General features: G+C 41.0%; 1 protein-coding gene across 3 annotated transcripts in view; it reads left to right on the forward strand.

The window, feature by feature from the left end:
• The window catches only part of Large1 (LARGE xylosyl- and glucuronyltransferase 1), a 569,590-nt gene that overhangs the window by 312,433 nt on the left and 230,562 nt on the right, over positions 1–26,595 (forward strand). For all 3 annotated transcript variants that reach the window (XM_052728941.1, XM_052728940.1, XM_052728939.1), the window contains one exon: positions 14,899–15,070. In XM_052728941.1, coding sequence (XP_052584901.1) covers positions 14,899–15,070 — 172 coding nt within the window. The remainder of the gene's footprint in view (positions 1–14,898; positions 15,071–26,595) is intronic.

The raw sequence follows: 26,595 nt of genomic DNA on the forward strand, positions 1-26,595 counted from the left end.
GGTATGTACTCACTCATAGCAGGATACTAGACATGAAACAAGGATGACTTGTCTGCTACTCACATCAGCAGGGAGGCTACCTGGAAAACAGGACCCCAAGAAAGACACAGGGATCACCCAATGACAGAGAAATGGAATGAGATCCCTTGGTTTTCTAATTGAAGTTTGGGGAGCAAGCCAGGTGTTCCCAAAGACAGCTTTGGATAGGAGACTTGGGAAACACTCCAAGCTTTTCAGCCCTTATTCCATGTCACCAGCTTGATTCTGGAAGAAGACATGCCCAGGCGTCAAAATGTACTTTTCTGCTGAAGAACAAAAAGCAGTGCCTCAAAGCCAGTTCATTCTATTTTTCCCCATTTCCTCCCAAAGCTTTCATTGGCAGTAGCATCAGAAAATTTCTCCACCTTATAACAATGATTTTCTGGAAGTTCAGAAGGGTTTTCACTCTATCACTTACTAGCTATATAATTTGGTCCTAGGGTGTTTTAAATACACATTGTCTTCCACGTTAGAGGGTGATGTGAACACCTTGCTTGCCCTTTTCTCATAATTATTTCAAGAAGAATTTGCATAGCCAGATTATGACACATATGCATTATGACTATTTAATATTATTACTATTACTTTTTTTAGGATCATTTTTCAAAGATGGACATCTTTACAATCTGATCTGTTAAATATCCTTTTGTATGCAATACTCCCTTGGCTAAAAACTCATTTGAGATATTTTCGTTGGATTTAACCACTCAGCCAAGCTGAATTCAAGAACCCCAGTGGGTTTTAGATCTGTTCACTACTGGCTAAATAATATGTTTGAAGAGAAAATAGCAAGCAATGATCAACATCTTATTCTCAGGCATATAGCCCTGCCGAAACTCCCCTTTCTCACCCCCTATTATTATTAATAGTGTTATTACTTAATGTACATTGTGTTCCAGAGGGTGCTCATTGCCTTTACATTACATATACATAATACATAAACCCTACCCTTTAAAACCAGCCATTATAACCAAGGACAGGAAATCATAGTAGCTAACAGTTGTGGTAAAGGACTCACATTTTGTGCTTGCTCACTGTGATCAGTCCCTTTATTCCACTTGTCACCTAATGAAATATCGCTTCTTGACCCAGAATTAAGTAGCAGTGACTGTGTGTGTGTGTGTGTGTGTGTGTGTGTGTGTGTGTGTGTATGTTGAGTGCACTGATTCCAGGAGGCATCTGTTCAGTACTTAACCTATGTAGCATCCTATTTGTAGGTCTCATGGAAGAAGCTGGTGCCTTTGTGTATCTCAGATGTAGGACCTGAGAGTCACTGCTCCAGAAATGTGTTTTCAAACTCTGAGGTCAGAGCTCATTTCATTGTTCCATGTGCTTCCTCATAAAGATTGCTTTGAATATTCCCAGGGAATTAAAAAGTACAAGCTATATAACAACTTGGGAATAGGTATGGGAAAATAAAACAATAACAAAGCCCAACCATCCAAAGTTTACAAAGCTACATCATTAATTTGGTCTTGTTTTTCCCAAGTTTGAAGTCAGGGCTGTTTTGTCAATCTATTTCCCCAGTTGTGACCTTCAGGCTTGGTTGAATAGATGAATCCCTTGGTAAGTGTTGATAACCCAAACCAGCACCCCTAAGGGTGATTCTGGGAGCTACCTCTGTTTTCTTTGCTCGCTGAACCATACCAAGTTGTAATACTAGGCACCACCTCTAGATGCCCATTGTGAACTCCTTGCTCAGTGTTTTCCTTTGGCTCATGTGGTTCCAGGGCAGAGTTGGCTGGTGCTGGGTTTGGGCCCCAATTAATCTTCAACCATATATGTAGAAGAATCCCCAGACTCCAGTCCATGTGTGCTGGAGGCCAGCATTGACACTGTTTAAATGCTTATACTGGGTAAGTCTAAGCAGCAAAGGTCAACATGGCATACTGGCTAGGTAGTCATTAGCAGACTTTAGAGCCCTTTATAATTTGGATCTGGTTGCATTCTTGATGTTTTGGTTATCATGGTTTCCTTAATAGACTTTCAACAGCTGCTTTATAATCCTATAGTTTGGAGACATGACTGTATTTAGAAAACAAGTGACTCTTTTGTTGTTATTGTTTTGTTTTTCAAGACAGGGTTTCTCTGTGTAGTTTTGGTGCCTGTCCTGGATCTCGCTCTGTAGACAGGGCTGGCCTTGAACTCACAGAGATCTCCCTGGCTCTGCCTCCTGAGTGCTGGGATTAAAGGCATGTGCCACTGCTGCCTGGCACAAGTGACTCTTTATTAGTAGTATTTGATGTGACCTTGAGGGAGTGCTCATTTATGCTAAAATACAAGCTCTGTTGATATTTATATTTTCTGGTTTGACTTCTCATCCCCAGTCTGTTGCTCCATCCCAAGAATTGTGCTAATAACTTATTTATTGCTTTTACTTCTCAGTGCTCATTTGAGCATCTTATTTGAATCAGTTTCCACAAGTATTAAGAGCTTCACATTGAAGCACATATGCCTTTTCAAACTCAGCTCCAATAATTCTTTATAATTCTGTGATTTCTTTGGCATATGCTTCAGGATTATTGTGTAGAGGAGCAAATAATATTTGTAAATTGCTTCACAATAGTGTCTCTCACATAGCAAACATTCTACAAATGTGACCTTATTGTTCACATAAATACAGTAATGTCCTCTTCTTGTTAGTTGATCTCCTGAGACTTAGGAACACTCTACTTTTGCCATTCTTTCCTTGTTATACAAAATGGAGCAGCAATGAATGTTTAGATAGATAATCATTTGAAGAATTAAGTGAGCTCTTTTTACATTTTCATTTTTTATTTGTCTGTCAGTGTCAGTGTGGGCAGGTGCACCCTTGCCATGGTACAGATGTGGAGGTCAGAGGAAAAACGGGGAATTGAATTGGTTCTCTCCTTCTTATGTGAGTCTAGAGGAATGAATTTAGGGCTTCAGCCTTGGCAGCAAGTACCTTAATCATGAGGCCATCTCATGGCCCATAGAATCAGGTCATTAGGAATTTGGTTTAATTATTTTTTTTTATTTTACCAGTCAAATACTCAAATTGAAGTGAAGTGAAGGAACAATGGAATTATTTTGTTCTGTGTACCATGTCTATTCTCCTTTTTTTTTTTCTTTTTGTGCTAGGGAGGGGATCGAGAACCTTGTGTGTTCTAGCCAAGTGCTCCAACCCTGGGGTACGCTCCAGCTCTGTTCTATTATTGTGATATCAAAGGATGATGGTTTTTTTTTTCCCTTCTGCATTCTCATGGATGGTAAATTCTCCACCTAGACAGCGAGCTATTCTCAATACCTGGTTTCCTTGACAACCATCATACAAATGGTAAGGGTCTGTTATGGAGGGTGAGTGTCAATATAACCATAGTCTAAGTAGCCTGGAACAAGGCTTCAATATCACAATTAAAATATGTGAAATTATAATAAGTCTTTTGGTTAATGTTAGTTGGATGTCTTGCATTAGTAGAGTGAAGATATCCTCTTTTCATTCACGGCCAGTGAATAGGGTCATTTTGGCAGTTAGCCAGAAGAGATTCAGACTGTCAATCTTTTTACCACATGAGAGAGTTTTGTTTTCCATGTCTTGTGAAAGAAAACAATTTTAAACCAACCATAAATTAACCAAGTGGCAGTTAGGGTTCTTCTCCCGTAATCCTCCCATGTGTCTAGAGTTAACCTACCTAGCTGCCCTTTAGATGGAATCCTTTGGAAGTGAGTTGAGGGACAACAAAACAAGCAGAGTTGGGGTGAGAATAAGAGACAGACTCACCAGATGAAACCCAGGACAGAGAAAGGCGTTTTCTTGTGAAACTTCCTTGTGATTAAATACAAAATGGCAAGCAGTACTGTGTAATCCTGTGCTGTGACTTTGGTGTGTTTACATCCCCTCACCTCCCTGTCTGAGGCTAAGTTGGTGTGGTGTGATCTAACAGAGATCAGTTCTCAGCTTCTTTTTGAAATGATTTCATCTCTGACAAGGAGTTTGTTTTCCCACTAATTCGACCACTAACTTCTGCCATAAGATTTTAGTATCAAACCATTAAAATGACTGATTTTTTTTTTCTACCTCCATACATAACATAGCGTGCTCTTGTTAAGAATGTGTGTGATAGGGTACATTGAGAAACAAAGGCCTTATTTTCCTTTTTCATTACATTTATTACAGGACTATTATCTTCATTCATAGTAAGAGTTAAGTATAATTTTAAAAATGTGTGTATGTGTGTGTGTACCAGAAATACACATAATCACACACATAGTAATACACAATTTATTTGTTCAGTAGGCAGCTGTATTTTAGAAAATTGAATATAGATACAAGATGAAGTTCACAGTGGGGCGGGCAATTTAACCTGTGTATTTTCTCTGTTGGCTATACTCTTGTCTCCCGATCACATGTCATGTCTGGTCTTTCCACACAGGCACCTACTGTCTTAGAATTAAAACAAGCTCTGATATAGACTGGTCAAAGACTGTGTGCCTGAGTTAGAACTAGGAATATGTCTTAGAAGCCCCATACCCACTCCAGGTGAGCCATCATCTCCTGAAATACTCTTAGGTCTCCTGAAACTGTCACTTCTCTCTTAAAGCAGAATCCCAGAGCCTCAAACTTAAAAGTCACTTGAATATTGGTTGAATGCATGAATGAATCTAGTTCGACAATCCATAACCCAATGATAGGGAAGGTACTCAGTAAGCAGTGGATTTATTTCTTTGAACGTTTATTTGTTTTTTGAGGCAGGGTCTCTTGTAGCCCAGGCTGGCCTCACACTCATTGTATGACTGAGGATTTCCTTGAACTTTGGGTCTTCCTGCCTCCACTTCCCCAATGCCGGTATTGCAGGAATATACCACCATACACATCTGGTAGTTGTGGAGCTGGATGGGTATCAAGCCTAGAGCTTCTTGCGTGATAGGCAAGTACTCTACCAGCTGAGCTGTCCTAGTCCTTTAAGCCAGCATTGTTTATGTTGCTGCATTGTTTCATTTTGAAACTATTTGCAGAGTGCTCTCTCTTTGTACAGCCCTGTTTTAAGTATACATCTATAAATGCATACCGGCACTGTACTAAGAACTGCAACTTCTAAAAAATATTAAATTCACACGATGCAGGAGCTAATGCAATTTTTTCCTCAGTGCATTGAAAAATCTACTAATTGAGAAGGCAGCAATGTTTCAGGAAATTAAATGGCTGCAACAGTCTAGTTCACAAATCAGAACTCTGAGTGCTGAGCTGAGCTACGTTTCACAGTGTGAAGTGCTGAAGCGTGTACAAGCAGTCAGTGAATGCTTCAGTGGCCAATGCCCTCAGCTCCCCAGATATAAACAGAAGATGCTTCTGAGACTGTGATGTAATGAAAGGAAGGGACCCTGCACAGACAGGAGGGGCAGTCTCCTCCTGGAAGTAGGTCTGGGATCATGTTTCTCTTGGCTCACTGAGTCTCTGTCCTTCCAGAGTGACTTATATTCACAGGAGGTGGTTTGCTAGTAGGTTTCTGTGGCTTTTTAAGTGGAATCCAGAAAGTCTTATGTTAGGCTGTGATTACACATTAAATAAGTCTCCCTTGATGCTTTATTACCTATAAAGACCAGCTTTGAGGTTCTGCATAGTTTCTTTCTAAGATTCTGATGTTGGGAGGTGTGAGCCATAAAATTCAGCATTACCATTGGTGTCAGTTTTTAAGAACCTCACCAAATCTTTGGCTCCTTACATTGAAATAGGATTTCTAAGTTTCAAATGTCACAAGAGATGTGGGAACAACTTCCAAGCTTGTCTCAACACAGTCTTTTACTAATTTCTACAAAGATCTCTCACTGTGCTTCCAGACAGTTATCAGCTTTCCATGGACACTGTGGTGCAGAGCTGTCTATGATTTGTTCTGGGCACTTAGCTAATTGGGAGCCACTGTGAGCAGATCAGCCAAGACGACATAGAAAAGTGCTTTCTTTGAGTGTCCATTGTTTAATGTTACTCGCATTATAATCTTTGGAGTTTAGAATGGCCTGCAAATGCTAACAGAAAACTCCAGACCCTTGAGCCCTACCCCATACCTAATGAATCTAGGATGATCCCAGGAATCTGAATTTTTGGTATACTTCCTCCAGATAAATGATCCCTCATGGTCCTTCTGATGCTCTGCAGTTGCCTTCTGCTACTTTAACCTCTGTAAATCAAGCATTCCTAAAGCACAGATGAGATTGGACTAATCTGCTAGTAAAAACCCTTTTATTTTCTCACTCTAAGGCATTGCCCCATACTCTTTAGTAGAGCATACATACTTTTCAACCTTTGCCCTTTCCACATGCCCCTCCATCACTTCCAACCCCTAAGCAGACCTGCGCTATGGCTGATTTAATAGGCCAAGGCACATAAAGAGGGACTGAAAATTGCCTTCACAAGTTCTCCTTTGGCATTCATATGCACACTATGATACACATTCACATATATGTACACATACAATAATCATAAATATTAGAAAGGTGTCAGACTAGTTATTTTACATAAACACATACAGTCAGGTGTGGATCATGTGTGTGCACGTGCTTGGCTATCTGGTTATATTTCTGGGCCTTCACTAATGGCACCTCTTCTATCTTTTTTCCTTCAGCTATTTGAGAAACTCCACTTATAACTCACTTTTGCAGACCAAATTGAAAGTTCATCTCTTCCAGACATTTCCATCTGATTGTGTCCCCCTTTCCTGTCCCTCCCTTTTAATTGTCTTTCTACCAGATGGCTGCTGTGCACACACTTAACATTTATCCCAGTGCAGTTTATTGTATTCTGTAATTACAGATGTGGGAGCTTATTTCCAATGTGGCTTCTAGTAAATTCTCTAGTATCTAGTATCCATACCCTTGTCCAATCCCTTTCCCCACAGTACTTTTGTGGCTGGAAAGAGAATGAAGAAATAGCACCATGCTGTTTCTGAGGCCTGCTACTCTAGCAGACATGCTGACTTCCTTCTCCTCTCTTGGACTCTTCACTCTGGGAAAGCCAGCTGCCATGTTGACACTTGTACAGCCTCTGCATTCACCCATGTGCTGAGGACCAAAGTCTTTCTGTTAGCATCCAGTGTGAGGGGAGCACACTGTATGTATGACAAGATAGATCACTATGTGACAAGATCAGATCTTTCAATCCAAAATCAGACTGATGACTAGAGATTCCACTGCCTTCTTATGCATAGCTTCACAAGGAGTCCATATGGCAAATATGTTACCAAATTCTGGCATGCAAAAATCATGTGAGATGATAAATAGCTGTTGCTGCTTCTGGTGGGTGTGTCTCATGAAGTGACACTATGCAATGTGAGTATGAATGTTTCTAGACCACTGATCTTGGCCTCTGGCTCCTCCTTAGCACCACGGACTCATTATGTGTTCCCAAAATGCTTGTGTGTGTATGTGCATGTATCAGGGGAGGGCAGAAGTCTACTTTGAAGGTCTTCCGCAGTCCCTTTCCACTTTACTTTTTGAGAGAGTCTCCCATTGACCTTGGAGCTGACTGAGCCTCAGGGAATCTTGCCTCTGCCTCATGTTGAGTATCATCATATCAGGCTTTTTTACAAGGGTCCTCGGCAATTAAACTCAGGCCCTCATATGTACTTATATGTATAGCTCTTAGACTAAGCCATTTACCTAGCTTCCTAAAGTTCCTTTTTAATGGCAAAGATAAACACCCATACATACAGATAGCTATTTGGAAAATATGGGTCATGCCCCTTCTGTTGCTCTCATTGTGGTTAGGAGGAAGGGAAGTACCCGGAAAATGTTCATACTCTGGAGATGGTGTGCTGTAAGCATTCTCATCATCTAATAGTTGGAATAAACTGATATACATAAAGTTCTAGCCACTTCCCCAAAGAGACCATCTAGTTAGCTATGACTGGACTCAAGGCCAGCTTCTCTGCAGACTATGTTGGTAGCTATTTTAAAAGTTCATCCTTGGCCCATACCTGTGGCACACATTCTGCTGGGCACTTTGGTTCTTCCTGATCTGATGCTTCTCTGAACCTGGTGCAACATGTCTATCCCTTAGTTTTCCCTGTTTTGTGAGTCAGGAGATGAGTCTAAGAAGATGAATTTGCCAGAGTGGCTGTGCAGAGCACTCTGGCAAATTTGGAATTCATCTCAGAGGACTCCCAAGCTGGTGCTCATGTCATGACCCTCCTCGCCAGCTTCTCCAGGAGCGCCTACCCTATGACTGCATGCCCCTCATTCCTCTTCAAACTGTTTTACACATGCAGTTGCCAGAACAACCACCCACAACATGAATGACTTTTCAAACATTCCTCACTACAATGACTTTTAATTGTTAAAAAATGTGTCAAAGTAATTTTTTTTTTATTTTTCTTAATTCTTCTCTCATACAATATATCCCAACCACAGCCTCTCCCCCTCTTCTCCTCCCAGTCCCCTTACCTCACCTCTCCCCCAGATCCATTACTCCTTGGTTTCCCTTCAGAGAAGAACAAGCCTCCCAGTAATATCAACTGAACACAGCTTAACAAGATGCAATAACACTGTCCACAAAACCTTCATATCAAACCCTGTGGGAGGAAAAGGGTCCCATGAGCAGGCAAAAGAGTCAGAGACACCCCCCCCCTTCTCACTTCTAGGAGTCCAACAAAAACCCCAAGCTAAACAACCACAGCATGTATGCATAGGGCCTAGTGCAGATCAATGCGGGCTCTGTGGTTACCACTTTAGTCTCTGTTGTGAGCCCCTGTGAGCCCTGCTTAATTGATTCTATAGGCAGTGTTTTCTGGCTTCCTTCCCTCTGGCTCCTATAATTATTCCTCCAGTTCTTCTGCTGGGGGTGGGGCATGTAACCGAGCTCTACCTAATGTCTGTGGTGTCTGTATCTGCTCCCATTAGGCACTGGAAGAAGCCTCTCTTGTGATGATTGTGTTAGGCACTGATCTGTGAGTATAGCAGAATATCATTAGGATTAATTTCATTGACTTTTTTCCTCTTTCTTTCTTTTTCTTTCCTCCTTTCTTTCCTGTTTTCCTTTCTTTTTTTTCTTTTTCTCTTGTTTCTTTCTTTCTTTCTTCTTTCTTTCTTTCTTTCTTTCTTTCTTTCTTTCTTTCTTTCTTTCTTTCTTTTTGTTGTTGTTGTGTTTGGTTCTACACTACTAGGTCTCTCAGCCATCCAACTTCTTGATCTGACTATAGGGCATGTCCTCCCAGTAGTGGCTTGGGCCCCAAGTTAGACCAACCATTAATTGGCCATTCCCACAAGCTCTGAACCACCCACCACTTCCCTAGTGCATCTTGCAGACAGAACAGTTTGTAGGTATTATTTTTTTTTCTTGGTTGGTGTCCTATTGCCACCAGTGGGAGCCCAGCCTGGCTACCAAAGATGGCTGGTTCTGACCCCATATCATCCATTACCAGGAGTCTGCACTCAGCTCACCCTCATAGGTCTGAAAGTTTCCACTGCACTAGGTTTCCACATTGCCCCCTAAATATCAACCTATTCTAGTGTCTCTCCCTGTACTGTTTCCCTCTGTCCCTCCCTCTCAACCTGATCCCTACTGTTCCAATCCCTACCTGCCCTCAGTCCACCCACAAAAGCTATTCTATTTCCCTTTCCCAGGGATATCCATGTGCCCCCACCCCTTTATATAACTTCTCTGGATCTATGGATTGTATCATGATTATCCTTTTCTTAACAGTTAATATCCAGTTACAAGTGAGTACATATCATACTTGCCTGTCTGGGTCTGGGTTGCCGTGGTTGGGATGCTTTTTTTCTAGTTTCATCCACTTGCCTGAAACTGTCATGATGTCATTTTTTTTCTAATAGCTGAGTAATACTCCATTGTGTAAATTTACCACATTTTCTTTATCCATTCTTCGTTTGAGGGTCAATGTGATTTTTAATTTACAGAAAATGCTCATATGGGTAAGGAACCTATTTTTTCAAAAGTAAATATTTCCATAGTGATGAGAGAAAGCTTACAGACTATAAATACAGTTACTCCCTAGGGAATATTTTAATTTACAGATGAGAAAATTAAGGCCCAGGGAGATTTAAAAGCCAGAAATGAGCCAGGCGGTGGTGGCGCATGCCTTTAATCCCAGCACTCGGGAGGCAGAGCCAGGTGGATCTCTGTGAGTTCGAGGCCAGCCTGGTCTACAAAGTGAGTTCCAGGGAAGGCGAAAAACTACACAGAGAAACCCTGTCTTGAAAAACCAAAAAAAAAAAAAAAAAACCAGAAATGTCTAACTCTAAAACCTTGATACCTAATTGCTCTTTAAAGAAAAAAAAAAAAAAGGTTTCCTGGACTAACTAAATGGCTCAGTAGGTAAAAACATTTGCTGCATAATCCTAATGACCTTAGTGTGATCCCTGAGATCCACATTATAGAATGGAGAAGAAATTCCCATAAGTTATCCTCTTAAGTCTACATGTACACTATGGTGTATATACACATATGCATACACACACTAAATAAATTAATGCAATTTTTAAAATTAATGTCTTCCTGGCTGGGATTCTGCCTTTTAAGTACTTGGCTTTTAAGCAGGAGGACCTGATGTGATCTCCAGAGCCATGCTAGAAACACTAGGCATAGTGGTGTATGCTTGTATTCTAGGCAGAGGCAGAGGCAGGGAATCCTTGGGGGTCACTGGTCAGTTAGCCTAGCCTAATTGGCAAGCTCCAAGCCAAGGAGAGACATTGGCTCAAAAGGCATGGAAGACATTCTTGAAGATGATACCTGAAGTTGTCCTGCTCTCTCCACATTCAAACATGCACATGCACACAAGTGCACACAATCACGGCTTGCTGGTGAATTAAGCTGTGTTTATATGGAAAGAAAGTTCTAGTCTGACTTTATCAGAACCAAGAATTATAGGAGGGCTGCAGAGAGAAGGGACAAGAAAGCTCTTAGCTCAGGCTTTGTGTACTGTGGTTAATTACAACCAGATGGAAGACTTGTAGGAGGGGTTTAATAAATTTACAAGCTCTCCCCAAAAATGCCTAACACTCAGTAAATGATGATACATTTTGTCCTGTTGTCATTACTGCAGTATTCTAGGGGCTACTGATAATCAGCATTTCCAAATGAGAAGTGGGCATCCTTTCCTGCCTAAACCAGTCTCCCCACTTGCCTCTGTATTATCTATCAAAGTCCAGAAACGTGACATCATGGCTGGCACACCACTGTCCTTCATTCCTTAGGTTGGAATTAGTCACTTTTGGAGATGAATCAGCAGTGTCCCCATGCTCACATCACTACACTGGTCAGGTTTTCTAGGTCAGTTTTACAGGTTTTCCAAATGTTGAGTATACTCAAGAGTCACCTACAGAGCTTTGTGGAAACTCCATTTAGTTCCCAAAGAATAACATTATGTCAGAACTTGAGCAAGGTGAGTTTCAAACTGCCAGTGTCCTCATCCCCCACTTGAGAAGGAACTTGTAAGCTCTGATCACTCCTGTTCCTTTATGTATTGTAGTATATTGTAATATTGGGTGCAATTACACTGTTGGTAATTAAAGCCTCAGCCATGCTGCTTAGGATTAATAACAGTCACCACAGGAATACTATTCTGTCCATTACAATGAGGCTGACTTCATCTTTATTATCTTTTTAATCATGTGGACCCTTTGGCATATTAACTACTGTGAGGAAAGATTCCAATAGGTACTTTGCTTCTATTGGATATTTTGGGGTGAGCGGTTACATAGGCTCAACTTTCTTCCTTTACCCAGCATGTTCTTTTCACCATGGACCCCATGACTTAAGGACCCTGTTGTATTGGAGCTTGTTGCTGGGGAGGAGGAAAATCAACACCTTGTGAATGTCCTAAGTGACAGTCTAGAAAAGTCTGTCTCATCACAGAATCTCCTCCACATAGAATGTGCTATTGTATTTGGTACTCCACCCTAGAAGCCTTATATTTTCCAGTTGACATCTCTGCTCTAAGTGAAAGTAGATGTTGAAGGTAGAGTTTGATCACAGACACAGGCAAAACTAAGATTCTGTACATTCATCAAGCTATTCTTGAGCATTGACCATGTGAATTACTACCAGAATGAAAAGGACATTTTCCCAGCCTCAGGGAATTTCAGTCAAATGCAAGAGACAGACATGGAAAATGAAACACAGTGTGTTATTATGCTATGCATGGGAGAATGGGATAGCTCTCTTCAGGAGCTCCAGTTCAGCCTGAGGCAGAGAGAAGGTGCGTCCTTATGTGATAGGGGCTTTCAAAGAAGGAAAAGTACAAAGAAAGGGAAGATGAGGTGAGCCATGCAGGTCCTGGGATTAGCTGATTATAATAAATGTATTTGCTTCCCATTCCTCACATTCCTTCCCCCAACGATTCTTTCATTTTCTATCCTTTCCTGGGGTTTTCTTCCTAAATAGAAACTCATTCACATGCCTCTTTTACATTTAATTGAACATGTGGACTTAATTGATTATGTATTAAGTTGTAGACTTGGGGTGACATTCAAGACTGGGTTCATGTGGAGATTAATTTATTCCTGTAGTCTCATAGTTTTGCAGTGCATCCAAGTGTCTCACATCTGTGTTAAAAATAAAACTCAGAGTCAGGGCAAACTAATTAAATGGCTTAACCCAACACTGTGACTCTTAGTCTTTGCCAAGCTCTCCTGCTTTGATGGTTACCAAAATAAATGGATAAGTTAATCAAAGGTCTGATTAAGTAGCACCACTATGCAGCATGGAGTTGTGATTCCCAGGCTTCAGTTCAGGAAGATTCTCTGGGGAGGAAAGAAATGGAGCTGAGTTCCAAAGGCCCGGGCTTGCATGAGGAAGAGTTTTATAAAGTACATTGGAGGAAATTGCTCGACGAGGTCTTAGACTATAAGATGATGGCTACTCTCAGGGAAGGATGAGGTAGTTTATGATGATCCAAACGCAGGAAAAAAAAAGAAAACAAAACAAAACTAGGACCGTTCTTTGGCAGATTCTTGGTTTGAGTGTGTGGTTGTGAACATGTGTGTGCATGCATTTGGAAGCCAGAAGTTGATGTGAGGTGTCTTCCTCAATTGCTCTCCACCTTACTTGTTGAAGAATGCGCTATCTGAACTGGGAACCTTATTAGGCTGGCTGGTCAGTGAGGTCCAGTGATCCATTTATCTCTGTGGTTCCCTCTTCCCAGCACTGGAATTAGAGATGTGCGCCTTTTATGTGGGTTATTATGATGGAAACTCAGGTCCTCATGATGACTGCTCAGCAAATACCTTACTCAGTGAGCTATCTTCCCAGCCCCTCCTCCAGCAGATTCTAACTACAGGTTTACATCATGCCTGCTCTAGAGTAGGGTTGGGGTTGGATGGTCACTGTTCTCCTTTACTGCTTTCCATTCATCTGACCCAACTTTGCATTTTGCCGTGATCGGTAAGGTATTATGCTTTACTCTGACCAAGGTATAATTTCTGCCCCCAGTCAACACTATGGCTATGCCTTGCTATTCCCCTCTCTCACTTTCCAGTACTTGTCTCTTTTTACTTTCCTGATTTCTACAGTTGTTCCAAGTTATATAGTCACCTTTGAAGACTTGGAGCTAGGAGCCTCAGGTGTCAAAGAACATGCGACATTTGTTTTTCTGGGTTTGGGTTACTTATCTAGTATATGTTTTCCTAGTTCCATCCTTTTACCTTCATATTTTATAATTTTATTTTCTTTATATATACCACATTTTCATTAACCATCTGTCAAATGAAAGGCATTTAGGTTGTTTCAATTTCATAGCTATTGTGAATAGGGCAGCAATGAGATAAGGCTCTCACTTTGTAGCCCAGACTGGCTTTGATCTATCAACAGTTCTCATGTCTTTGCCTCCCAGGTTCTATGATTATATATGAGAGCCACCCACATCCAGCTCTTACTTGCTTTCTTAAAGACCAGTGTCTTCTAAATGAACTTATAAGACAAAAGAGATGAGTATTGTTTGGAATTCTGAGGTGATAGCTCCAACTTGATTAGGTGTATACTAAGTGTTAACCTTTTGAAAATAAAATGTGGATTCCATGGAATCCCTCCACATACATGCCCCATGCCTTTCTTCTCACAATGGTCTTCACAAATGACCTACATAGATAAGGATTTTTATCGCACTGAAGCTGTGTATGGGCCTCAGCGTTTTGATAGCAAGTACTATGAAAGTGTGTGCTTGCAGCTGACGCCACTCACTTAGGAGACACTGGTATTCCTGTCATCTGAGCACTGCAGCCCTGAGGTTTTTCATGTAACTCTGTATTCTCCATTACTTTTAGATGACCAGCATTATACAGATTCTGATAGGGCCCTCATTTCCATGAGGATGAAAAGGAGCCACCCGTACCAACTGATCTCATTATAACTTTAAAGTAGACATAAGCATAAGCATTAAAAATACCATGAGGTTTAGTGATCTTTAATGGCACATAAGTTTAATGAATTAAAGTAATAATTCTACCTATGAACAATGAGATGATAGGGGATTTTTTTGTTTGTTTGGTTTTCTGTTGTTTTGTTTTCACATACTTATTTTCTTCAGTCGACCATATAATTTCTCTAATAATAAAAAAGTCTGTTTTCAAAATCTCAGCATAGAATTTGCATTTAATAATTACTTCACAACTAATATTTTTAGGCCTGTCTTGATTCAAATACATTTTTATTCCCAGAAAAACTTGATATAGCAAAACGAAATGAACAGATCTTTAAAGAAAATTCATGTATTTATTTAACAAGTTTGTAAAATTAGATTTTATTTCTGTCTCAGCATGGTTTATAATGTTTAAGCAAAGAATCCATGTGGTGATTTTTTTTTCCTTTTTCTTATTTTACCAACTCTCTCTCTCTCTCTCCCCTCTCTCTCCCCCTCCCAAATCTCTTTCTCTCTATTCTGTCCTGTCCAGTCTGAAGTGTCCTGGATCCCCAACAAACATTACTCTGGGATTTATGGCCTGATGAAGCTGGTTCTGACCAAGACTCTACCTGCCAACCTGGAGAGAGTCATTGTCCTAGACACTGACATTACCTTTGCAACTGACATTGCAGAGCTATGGGCCGTGTTCCATAAGTTCAAAGGTAGGAGTTAACAAGACAACCATGCTGATTTTTTAAAGGTATTTTATTTATTGCCTGTGTGTGTATGTGTGTGTGTGTCCACAGATGCACATGTCATAGTGTACAGGTGGAGGTCAGTACAAATTTTGAGCATCACTTCTCTCCTTCCACTTTTAATGGCTAGGGTTGAACTCAGGTGTCCAGGCTTGGAAGTCAAGCAGATTAATTCACTCAGCCATCTTCTCAGCCAGTGTTTGTTGGTTTTTAATGTGGTCCTGGAGATTGAACTTAGTGTGGTGTATATGCCTGGCAAGCATGCCACCACTGAGCCATGCCATGGATATGAGCTTAAGGATGGCACCAATAAGAAATCACAAACATGAAAGTCAACTCTACTGTCATTTTAAACTAGTTAAAGTAAAACTGAATTTTGCATTTCTTTAGGAATTGAAGAGATTGGATACATGTTCAAAGGAAAACCCAGTTTAGGAGACTTCGTAGTTAGCAAATAATTAGCTATCTATATTTTTATGTATAGATGATCCAGTGTTGATATACCTTTTTACTGTGTATATTTTAAAATTTTTATTTTCCTTTTATAGAAAAAATTATTATTTTTTTATTTTTTCTCAAATATATAATATATCCTGATTACAGTTTCCCCTCTGTCTACTACCAATTCCTTCCCAACTGCCCTTTCATCCAGATTCCCCCGCCCCTTACCATCTGTATTAGAAAGCAAACAAACTTATAAGGGATAATAATAAACACAATATAATACAATAAGATGAAACAACATATTGGAATAGGATAATACAAACATGCAGAAGGAAAAGAGCACAAGAAAAGGTTCAAGAAACAGATAGAGATGCAGAGACCCAATTGTTCCATAAAAACACAAAACTGGAAGCCATAGTAAGTAAAATTAAAAAATAAATAAAAAAACAAACAAACAAATAAATAACAGCTCAGATACAACATTTTGAGAAAAGAAACCTACATTGAGTATTCTGTTGGCCCTCTAGTGCCATGAGGCCTACCCTTAAAAGTAGCTTGTTTCCCCAGTGAAACTCCCTTGGAGAAAACAAAATTTTCATTTACAAGTGTTTATCACTTGGAGATAGCAGCTGGCTTAGGGATGGGATGGGGCATTTGCCCACTTCACCTTTCAGCTCAAGGACTCTATCTGTTGCAGACCCTGTGCAGGCCATGTGCATGCTGCCTCAGTCTCTGTGAGTTCATATGCCAGTCCATTCTGTTGATCTGTTGATTTAGAGAACCTTGTTTCCTTGGCGTCCTCCCACCCTCCCTTCCTCTCTCCCTCCCTCCCTCCCTTCTGGTTCTTACATTCTTTCCACTTCCTCTTCTGCAGGGTTCTCTGAACCCTGATGGGATGGATTTGATAGTGACATCCCATTTAGGGCTAAGAGTTCTAAGGTCTCTCACTCTGTTGTGTATTGTCTTGCTGTGGGTCTCTATTTGTTCCCATCTGCTGCAAGGGGAAGTTTCTTGATGATAGCCGAGTAAGATACTGATCTATGAGTATAGCAGAATGTCATTATGAGTCATTTTGTTGTTATGTTCTTTTAGAAGAACAGTAGTATTTGATTTTACCCTCAGTGCCTGGGCTATCTAGTCTCAGGTTCTTGGTCACCCAAGCAGCATCAGGTATGGGTTCTATCTCATGGAGTGTTCCTTAAGTCAAATCAGATATAGATTAGATTGATTATTCCCACAAGCTTTGTACTAACATTATTTGAAGGCAGGACACCATTGTAGATCAAATGGTTTGTAGCTGGGTAGGTGTTTACAGTTCTTATTGGATAGTGTGCAGTATACCTTCCTGCACCAAAGACGCTTGTCCACGGGAGTGAAGGCTCTATGTAGACACTAGCTCAGCTTCTCCATGTTCAATGAGTTGTGTAAGTGTTCAGTAGGGTCTACTTGTCAGTTTATGAAGAGCAACCTATAGTCTTGACAATGCCTGGGTTCTGTGTGAGTACCCATGGGGCCCCTTTAACCAGTAGCACAGTTAGATGTAACCCATCCTGGTACTGGACTCTTTATTTAGTGAGAAGATATGGCCAGTTAGGGCTCTGTCTTCCCCATTCTTTGGCTTCATGTATTTTAGGAAGGTTCTTCTGTTTGGGATTTCCGTACTACCCTTCAAATGTCCTTTGATTTTTACTGTATCTTTCTGTATTCTCTTCCTCATTCCCTTTTACCCTTCCTATTTGATCCTCCCATTCCCAAGTGTTGATATACTTACATGGAGATGTGCATTTTAACCTCCTCCTCCTCCTCCTCCTCCTCCTCCTCCTCCTCCTCCTCCTCCTCCTCCTCTTTCTTCTTCTCCCTTTCCTTCTCCTTCTTCCTCTTATCCTCCTCCTTCCTTCTTCTTCTTTCTTCCTTCTTTTTCTTCCTCCTCCTCCTTCTTTCTTATTCTTCCTTATCCTCCTCCTTCTTTCTCTCTCTTTTGTTTAATAAATGATGCCTTGATTGCTGAGAAAGCCTGGGAGGCAGTAGTAAAGGATATTGAATTTTGAGTGTTTGAAATGTTCTGTGGCTTTTGCTGTCACTAGTACTATGGATTATTATTTTAAGAATGTATGTAAGACTAGATTTATAACATTGCTCTTCTAGTCTGGTTAGTTTCTTATTATTTTCATAAATGTGTGAGGTACATATGAATGTGCAGATAGACACACCTATGCTTGCACACATGGAGTTCACAGCAGGACATCAGGTGTTTTGTATCTTTTTCCACTTTATTGCCTTAAGAAAGGGTCCCTTTTTGAACCTGAAGCTTGCTTTTCTGTTAGGGTATCTGGCCAGTGAGCTCTCAACGTCTCTCTGCCTCTCAGTACTGGAATTACAGGCATGTGCATTTATGCCTGGCTTTTTAAGTGGGTGCTGAGGATTAAAACTTAAGTCCTCTTTCTTACAGAGCAGGTGCTCTTACCCACTGAATCATTTCCCCAGACATTCTTCTTATATATTGTTGAGCTGTCATCATTACTTTAAAGGATACAAGACCATCTAAGGTCAAGTCGTGAGCCTGATATATGTATTTGAGTATGTATACATGAGAGAAATATCACATTAGCACAGATGTTAGACTATTCTAATAGTACCTGCCCACTCCTGAATATTACATGTTTTTTAAAGTTCTTCCACACCATGGCCAAACTCAAATGGGAGAGACATTTGGTAGTGAGGCTGCTACTTTTGTCTTTATTTCTTAGCTCTATTTATTTTTGAGTTGCACTCTGTCTTATCTGTTTAAAATCTCTCTGCCTCTTCCCTTGACTGTTTGGAGTGTGAAATAGCACTCTGACTTTAAATCACAGTATTCTCGTTAATCATGGGATATTCTTATTGATTTCACTTTACTTTCATGACAAAGAGTAAATTCCTTCTCTACCCTGTTCATTGCCTGCCCCTTCTGGGGGCTTCATAGTTTTCTACTAATTGAACAAAGTTCTTGGCAAAGCATGAGGTTGACATAGTAACCTCTGGTATGCTTCCATATCAAGAAGAAAATGTATTTGTTTGGGTCAATAATGACACTAAGGAAGAGATCCTTTGACCAAACTAGGAAAGCATAAAACAAGTGTGTCTTTCCTTCTTTCTACTTCGTGAATAAGCTTGCATGGGTACAGGGTTTTTCTCAAGACTCAGAAAAGGTGTGCACCTTGGCTCCTCCTGTCTGTTGCTCTTTTCTAATTCTACTGTCATTTTTATTTGTTCTTCCTTTCAAAGCCACATTGAACTCATCTGGGGACAGTTTCTCTTTAATTGTGTGCGATTTGATCTGTGCTTTTATGTTGATGTTCAGTGTTTAATGGTGCATTTATTCGGCAGGCATTATTGCATCCCTACTGGGTGCCAGGCAGTGTGCCCAGTGCTGGAAATAAGATAGTGAGTAATAAAAGGACAATGAGAGTTGTCATCTGTCCTGGAGGGAAGAAGAGAAGTTAGCTAGAGAGCCTTGCAGGGAAATGGTAGCTGTGCTGTGCTATTGGATAGGGGGAATGCTTGTGTTCCACATTTGTTCCATATTCATCTTTTGGAAGTGAAAACTTAGGGCTTCCACATCTTTGACTCTGTCTGTATAGAGATCCAGGCATCAGCTATCTCTGTGGACAGTATGAGTTGAAGAGACTCATGTTGCCTATGTCCTAAATTAACTGACAGAAAAGGGGGATCCATTGGAGTATTACATAGAGACTGGCTTGGACCTGGTCTTCACAGTCTTACTTTCTGCCCCTCCCTTTTACTTGCCTCACTGACAAACCTGTGCTGTACTATCTTCCATCTCACCCTCCCAACAATATAACCCACTCACACCAGGAGCCCTGAGCCACCCTTAAAGAAGTGAAACTCAGCAAATACACTGGAGCAGGAGTCCACTAATGGCAGAGCTGTAGCTAAAAGTTCACAATTACTATGTTCCAGCTACTATGTTACTTACTCAAAGCACTGTGGCCAACAGTGCTAGAAGGGAGGAAAGGCAGTGGAACTCTTGTACCTCCCAGCAATAGTTAGAGATCTTAGAACTGGAGAATCCTGGGCCTGAGATCAGGACAGGGACAGGAACTGAGGAATATCCTTGAATCTAGCTGAGTTAATTGGCTCTATTATGTTTATTGGTTCTTTTATTAGTTTCTTTCCAGCATTACTTGTCCCTTGATATACAAAGGAATATATTAGATGCTACTGTTGCCTAAAGCAGTGCTTCTTAACCTTCCTAATGCTGCAACCCTTTAATATAGTCCCTCATGTTATGGTGAACCCCAATCATAAATTATTTTCTTTGCTACTTCATAACTGTAGTTTTGCTACTGTTACAAATCATAAATATTAGATATACAGGATATCTGTGACTCCTGTGAAAGGGTGTGTGACTTCAAAGGGATTGTGACCTTCAGGTTCAGAACCACTTTCCTAAACAACCCAAAACAAGGCACCTGCCTTCAGAGAGCTCCCAGATAGGCCAGACTGTACTACATCTCTGCGTATCACTTGCCATGAGTATAGAATGTGAGATTTTCCCCAAGACTCCTTCCCATTTTTTTTCCTGAGGAAATAAAGAGGTAAAAATAAAATAGATGAGTTCCTCTTTTCCTCATATGTCAATGTTTTCCTACATTTTTTGTCTTCTAAACTGGAACTAAGGAAGGTTCTGAGTGAGAAGAAATCTTCATAGGGCACACCCAAGAATGTAGAATGTTCTGGTCTAAAGGGGAGAATTTCCATCTCATTGAGGCAGTGGCACTTGACTTCATTCACATTTAAGCATTTGAGTGACCTTGTCCATTCTTGTCTGTGTAAGGACAGCTAGCTATCCAAGTCTGCAGTGGCTCTTGTATTAAAACCAAACACAGACCTATCAACCTTGCTGATGCTATAGAATCTCCTTCTAGTTAACTTCGTTCCATGTAAAATCAACCAAAGACTCAATTCTCTCCCTTCAGCTTCTGCCTTTGGGAGATGTCCCATATCCCTTGGCTTCTGATTCTCCTCAACAACAGGTCCTCCCTGTAGATGTATATTGCCTGCACCTCACCCAGACCTGTACTGGCCACTGGAGGGTTTTCAGGGCCATTAATCCTTAGCAATAGAATCATACACTGCATTTGTCATAAGTATACATTGTCTTCCACAGGCTTGTGTCTTGAAGTCCTCCCCAGCTGCTGGTGCTGTCTGGGGAGGTGCTGGAGACTACAGAAGGTAAGGCTTTGTTGGAGAATTCAGTTACTGGGAGCATAGTTTGGAAAGATTCACCCCATCCCATCCCCTTCTTAGCTCTCTCTACTTCTGACCACCATGAAGTGAGTTCTGCCTTGCTCTGCCCTCTTTGCCATGATTTTCTGCCTCACCATAGGTTCATCCAAAGAGAACTAAGTGATCACAAACCAAAACCTTTAAAAATGAACCGAAGTAACTCTTTCCTTCTTTTAAGTTATATATGTCAAATGTTTACAATATAAAACTAAGTAGCGAACAGGTGATGGATAAAATCTTGAACCTCTCATTCAATAATATATTCTTCTAGTTGCCAAAATAGCTTTTTGACAGTTGGGAATGTTGTAGGAATATAAAGACCCAAGCTTCACTCCTGGAAGTTTATATGTAGGTGTAGTGTCAGGCAATAAATTAATAAGTCAGACATGTAGTGTATTAGATAGTGATTAGTGCTGTAGGAAAAATGACAGAAAGGAAGAAGAGATTCCCATGTGAGTAGGTGATTAATATGCAGACAGGGTGGTAATGAGAGTTCTCACAGAAAAACTGATGTTTAAGAAAATACCTAAAGAAGCAGGAAGAACTAGTGAGGAAGTAGGTGTGTCTAGAGAAAGAGAAGGCTGCTGTCCTGAGCACAAAGAGCATCAGCCACAAACTGTTAAGAGTAGATAGGGAACAGGGCAGACTCAGAATGGAATAGATTGAGCCCAGAGAGGGCTAGAGGCTTTTCAAGCTCACATCATGGAACCTTTACAGGACAATGAGATGTTGCCTTTGCTTTCACTAATTTGGGGATCTGTCAGCAGACTGGCAGAGGTATGACTTAGTCTGCCTTCTCTTAGAAGTTTCCACTTTAGGGCACATTTTGGAGGTTGAGTCATCTGGAAATTCCAGGGAGCCAGAAAATAAGGTGGGAGATGGTCCAAGGTGGCTGAGCCAGTGTGGAGGCACTGGGGTATAAGAGTGAGGTCAAAGAGAAGGTCAGGACTTGGTTTTGAGTCCTGATAAACTTGAGAGGCCAACTCAACATCAGCATGGAGAGGTAAGGAGGTGGTCAGAGAAATGATTGTTTCTGAAGCAACGGGAAGTTGACTATGTTTATTAAATACTTCTCTTCCAGAAACCAAACTAGAAGCTTTATGCATTTCAAAGTTCAGTAAACTGGGCCTAAGTGTGATTAAATTGCTGTTCATTCCCAGACATTTATTACATTGCAAAGCTGACTCCAAACTAAACTTTTCAGCTTTAGAGCCTGGGCTCTGGCACTTTATGTCACATCTCTGGGATTTCCACTGAGGTAGAGAAGGGGACACTTAGCAATTTGAAGGTGGGGACTAAACTTACAACAAGTGTATTGGGGGTGCCTGAGCTAACTGCATGTAAAATTGTAATGTAGGATCTGACTTCAGCAGTTACAGGAAGATGTTCTAAGGTTATAAATAATAGATGTGTGCCCATAATTTGAGGCTTTTAGAAGAAAGCCTTGCTGAATAATGAAGATGGCATTCTGACCAAAAAGACAATGCCTCCTCTTGTAGAGGAGCATGTTGCCACAGGGTACAAAGTGACCTTCAAACAAATATGGCCAACCTCAAGCATATGTTGCCACTGCTCAGTTTATCCTCATGTGATAGTTGTTTTTCAGGTCACTGGGCATCTTTTCAGGGGCCTAACTGACTTACTGGAGTAGATCACAGCTCACATTTCCCATATTTGCTTTGTACTAAGCACTCAGCCAAGCACTACATGGGTAAACTCATTCCTCACAGCCAATCATGAAGTGATTACTGATACAGTCCCTATCTCAACCATTTGGGAAAGGATGCTCACTGAGGTACAATGTCTAAACTAGGGGCTGAGTTCTCAAGGTACAGAACTGAGATTCTAATTCACATAGCCCACCTTAATTCCTCTGCACACCTGAGATGAAGAGTAAGGAATATCATTGCATGAAGGGGGTTATCTCTGGTGATGCCAAAGGAAAGAACTCCAAGGGACTTGAAGGCCGGTTTGTTCAGATCAGAGCCACGGTAATGCAGGTATCCTGATCCTGCATGTAGAGGTGAAGAAGACACAGACTGCAATGAATAGTTTCACCAGAATTCAAGATCCTGGCACTGCAGACCCTGCCTGTCATCTGAGTGGCTAGAAGTAGCTGTGGACCCAAGAGCTCTACACTTGTACTCATCATAGGTAGATAAGTTAAGCCCGTGTTGAGATATACCAGTAACTTTTGAGGTTTGTATTTTTTTTTCAGTATATACCTGATGGATCTTAGTCCTCCTTTCCTCAGTAGTAAGAGGCAAAACAGGACGGTAGGAAGATTACTAGCATGAAATTAGTGCCCATGTGGAAGAGGCCTGGGTGAGCTTGTCCACTTCTTTTTTTACACAAGGACGCAATTAGAAGGCACTAACCTTGAAGCAGAGAACTAACCTTCCCTAGATATTGTGGCTGATGGTACCTTAGTCTTGGGACATTTCAGGCTTCTGGAATTATAATAAACCTGTTGTTTATAAATGATGCAGTATAAGGTGCTTTGTTATAGGAGGCTACCTGACTTCTCTGAGCCTAAATGAAGTAGGAATGATGCTAATGGGGTCTTTCTGAGACCTGCACAAGATAATATGTGTTATTCTCTCCATTTTCTGTTTTCTCTAAGGATTCCTACCAGAGTCAGAGCAAGTGGAATAATAGGAAACATCATTAATTTGTATCTACTCTGTTACTTCACAGCATTGTCCACAAAGCCCTCTGGGCTGGCGTAGCTATAAATGTAAAATATCAGAAAATCTGAACACAAGGGACCCTGGAAGTCTTGCTTCAGAAGACATTTGTAGAACTTTTAAACTTCTAGTCAGGTGCCTTGAAGGAGTGTTCTTTCAATGTCTTTGAAGTCCTACTTGTCTTATCTTGCCTGGCTCTCCTGTCTAGTCCTGATGGGATTGGTGGAGTAGAAAGAGCATAGCAAGAAATGGGACCAAGTTTCAAGTCCTCGCTGGAGGCCTACTTATTAGCAGTGTAAGCTTGGGGGTTATTAACTTTAATACAACCTCAACTCCTCTGCACCTGTAGGAAGAAAATACCAATGTCTCCTCCCAGTGGTGGGTTTAGGTTTGAGAGTGACTTGCTGATCCTGGTACCTGGTGGATACTCAAAGAATATGGTACCTTTCCATTTTCCTTCTTGCCAGAAGTTCAGTTACCCATTTGAACGATTACATCTATTCTTCCCTTTAGCTGATATGAAAGGAATCAAAGTGGAGGTTTTAGGACAGCCACACAATACCATATGTGCCATGTTCCCCTGATTAAAGCTGTCCCTTTTTCATTAGTCCTGCATGGCCTCTCCCAGAGTTCTGTAGACAGTTTCCCCTCATCTCACATTGACTGCAGATGCTCCTTAAACTTGAGAAACCCCTTGACTGAAGGGAAGAAAAATAGAACTTTAAAAAAGACATAAATTCTCAAATGAAGGGGCTTTACAGTGACACCCGTAGCCTGCCACTGACTGGGTGACATAGTACAGAAGCTGGAGTTCATCCAGGCAAGATTGTTCTTGGCCATCAATCATAGAGTCTAGCTATGAGCCTCTAATTTGTACCATATCTTAAACAATCTTTTGTGCCCCCAATATCAATAAGGCTCCTACCCAGCCTCCTATGCTCTTAGGTGATCATTGTTTTTTGTCTGAGAGGTTTGGCATAGGGTCTTGGTGTGTGTGTGTGTGTGTGTGTGTGTGTGTGTGTGTGTGTGTGTGTACACATCACAAGCCTTGAACTCAAAGGACCTCTGGGATTGCAGATGTGTGTGTGTACATCACAAGCCTTGAACTCAAAGGACCTCTGGGATTGCAGATGTGCACCACCACACTGGACTTGTTCTTGATTTTAATGTCTACTTTGGAGTTTATAGTTTACTTGGAGAATTCTGGTAATCTTTTGCTTTCTTCACTCCTCTCTGCACTTGATACCCCCCTGCTCTCTTCCTATCCAGAAGTAGAAGCTGGCACTATGAGTCATTTGGATGTTTGTGGTGCTCACAGCGGCTCAGCAGAGGTGCATGTCACTGGAGCAGCATCAAGAATTGCGTCCCTGGTAAAATTGTAGATTTTTTTCATTATTCCTATGTTAGGTTTGATATGACTGTGCCTCTTGTGATATCAGAGAGATTATTTTAGCCTCTCAGAAACTCATTGTTGTTTTCTTTTTTCATAAAAGTAAGAGGATGATACATTAATAATTGCCTCAAAAGACTTTTAAGTCAGATAATGGCTTTATCTTGCACATTACTCAATAAAGGATAGCTTGCTTCCATCCCATCTATGTATTTTTCTCTTGTTCTTAATCATGAGATGCTTGAGAGTTAGGGAATGGAATTTTACCTCCCTCCCCCCCGCCTTATGTGCTTCTTTCCTTCCCCATCCTTTATCTCTTTGTCTTTCTTCTCTTCTTCCTTTCTTTCCCCTTTTCCTTCCCTTTTCTTTCCTTCTCCTTTCCTTCTTCCCTCCTTTCCTTCTCTCATTTATTCTCATCCCTTCTATATACCTTTCTTCTTTTCTCTCCTGTATTGCTTTCCATTTTTTCTGAGTTTCTTACTTTTTTCTTATTTCTAACTGTTTTTTAACTCCTAGGCCAGTCCCAGGCCATGGAGATTAAGCAGTTACTAAGCCTGAGCGCTTCTTTGTGCTGTTCCCTTCTGATACCTGCAAAGAAATCTGTATGCAGTCTGCTTGTGTCACTAAAGATGAGTTAGTAGTAGAGCCTGGCCTGAAGTCTGGCTGACCTTCAGCCTCTGCTCCTAACCACTAGCTTCTATATCCATCTAAAGAAAATTTGTGACAGTAGGCACACTTCTTGAGAGGAAAAGTACATCGTGAGATAGAAGAGTATCAAGAAGTAATGGGAAGGAAGGGTTGGGTACCTTGGTCTTCATATCTGCACTCAGAAGATCAGTATATGCCTAAGGCTGAGGTCCAGAGAGCAAGTGATGGAGAGAAACTGCTGGAGACATCTAATCTGCAGCTCAGTGAAATGGTAGCTCATGTCCTTTTGCCCTGGTATTCCTTCTTTCTGGTTCTCAGACCTCTCCTGCCTCATCATCTTAAATTCCTTCATGTCTTTGCCCAGACTACAGCTTCCAGTAGGACATGCTTAAAGAGTCTCATTTAATCCTGCAGTCCAAAACCTATTCTCATCCCTCTCCCTCATTCTTAATCTGTTTCCAGTGACACTCATCTCGTCTGGTGGGTAATTACACAAGTGACTGCTCTGCACCACCTAGGCAGTCCTGTACATCTGAGTGCCCCAAATATAGGAAGTTGCACTAGTCATTGCATGTGTTGCTCACTTGTATATAAGCACCAAAAGACCAGGACTAGTTGCCATATCCTTGATATCCCCCAGCACCAGTGTGTGGCATATAGTAGCTACTCAGTAAAGTTTCATACATGATGGAGAGATAATGGAGACAATGCTAGGAGAACAGATTTGGAAGGATGAAGCAGGAAGCATAGGAAGCTTTTGGAGATTAAGTGTCAGCCTTGGGTTTACTGAGTCATTAAAAGACAATTCAGCATTCTAATCAAATGCTTAGGATTTCAGAATTGAAAAACAACATCTTTGGCTGAATGTAGGGTATTCAGGTGAGTCATGAAACCAATAGCACAGATGCTCTCACAGCCACAGAGGATCCATTCCAGGCTTTCTAGTAGATAGCCCAAACTAGGGACAGCCTGAATCCTATATACACTATGTTTTGTTATATGCATATCTATCTATGACAAAGTTTCATCCATAA

Source organism: Peromyscus californicus, unplaced genomic scaffold (assembly GCF_007827085.1).
Source record: "Peromyscus californicus insignis strain IS unplaced genomic scaffold, ASM782708v3 Scaffold_8__1_contigs__length_139910024, whole genome shotgun sequence".
NCBI lineage: Eukaryota > Metazoa > Chordata > Mammalia > Rodentia > Cricetidae > Peromyscus > Peromyscus californicus.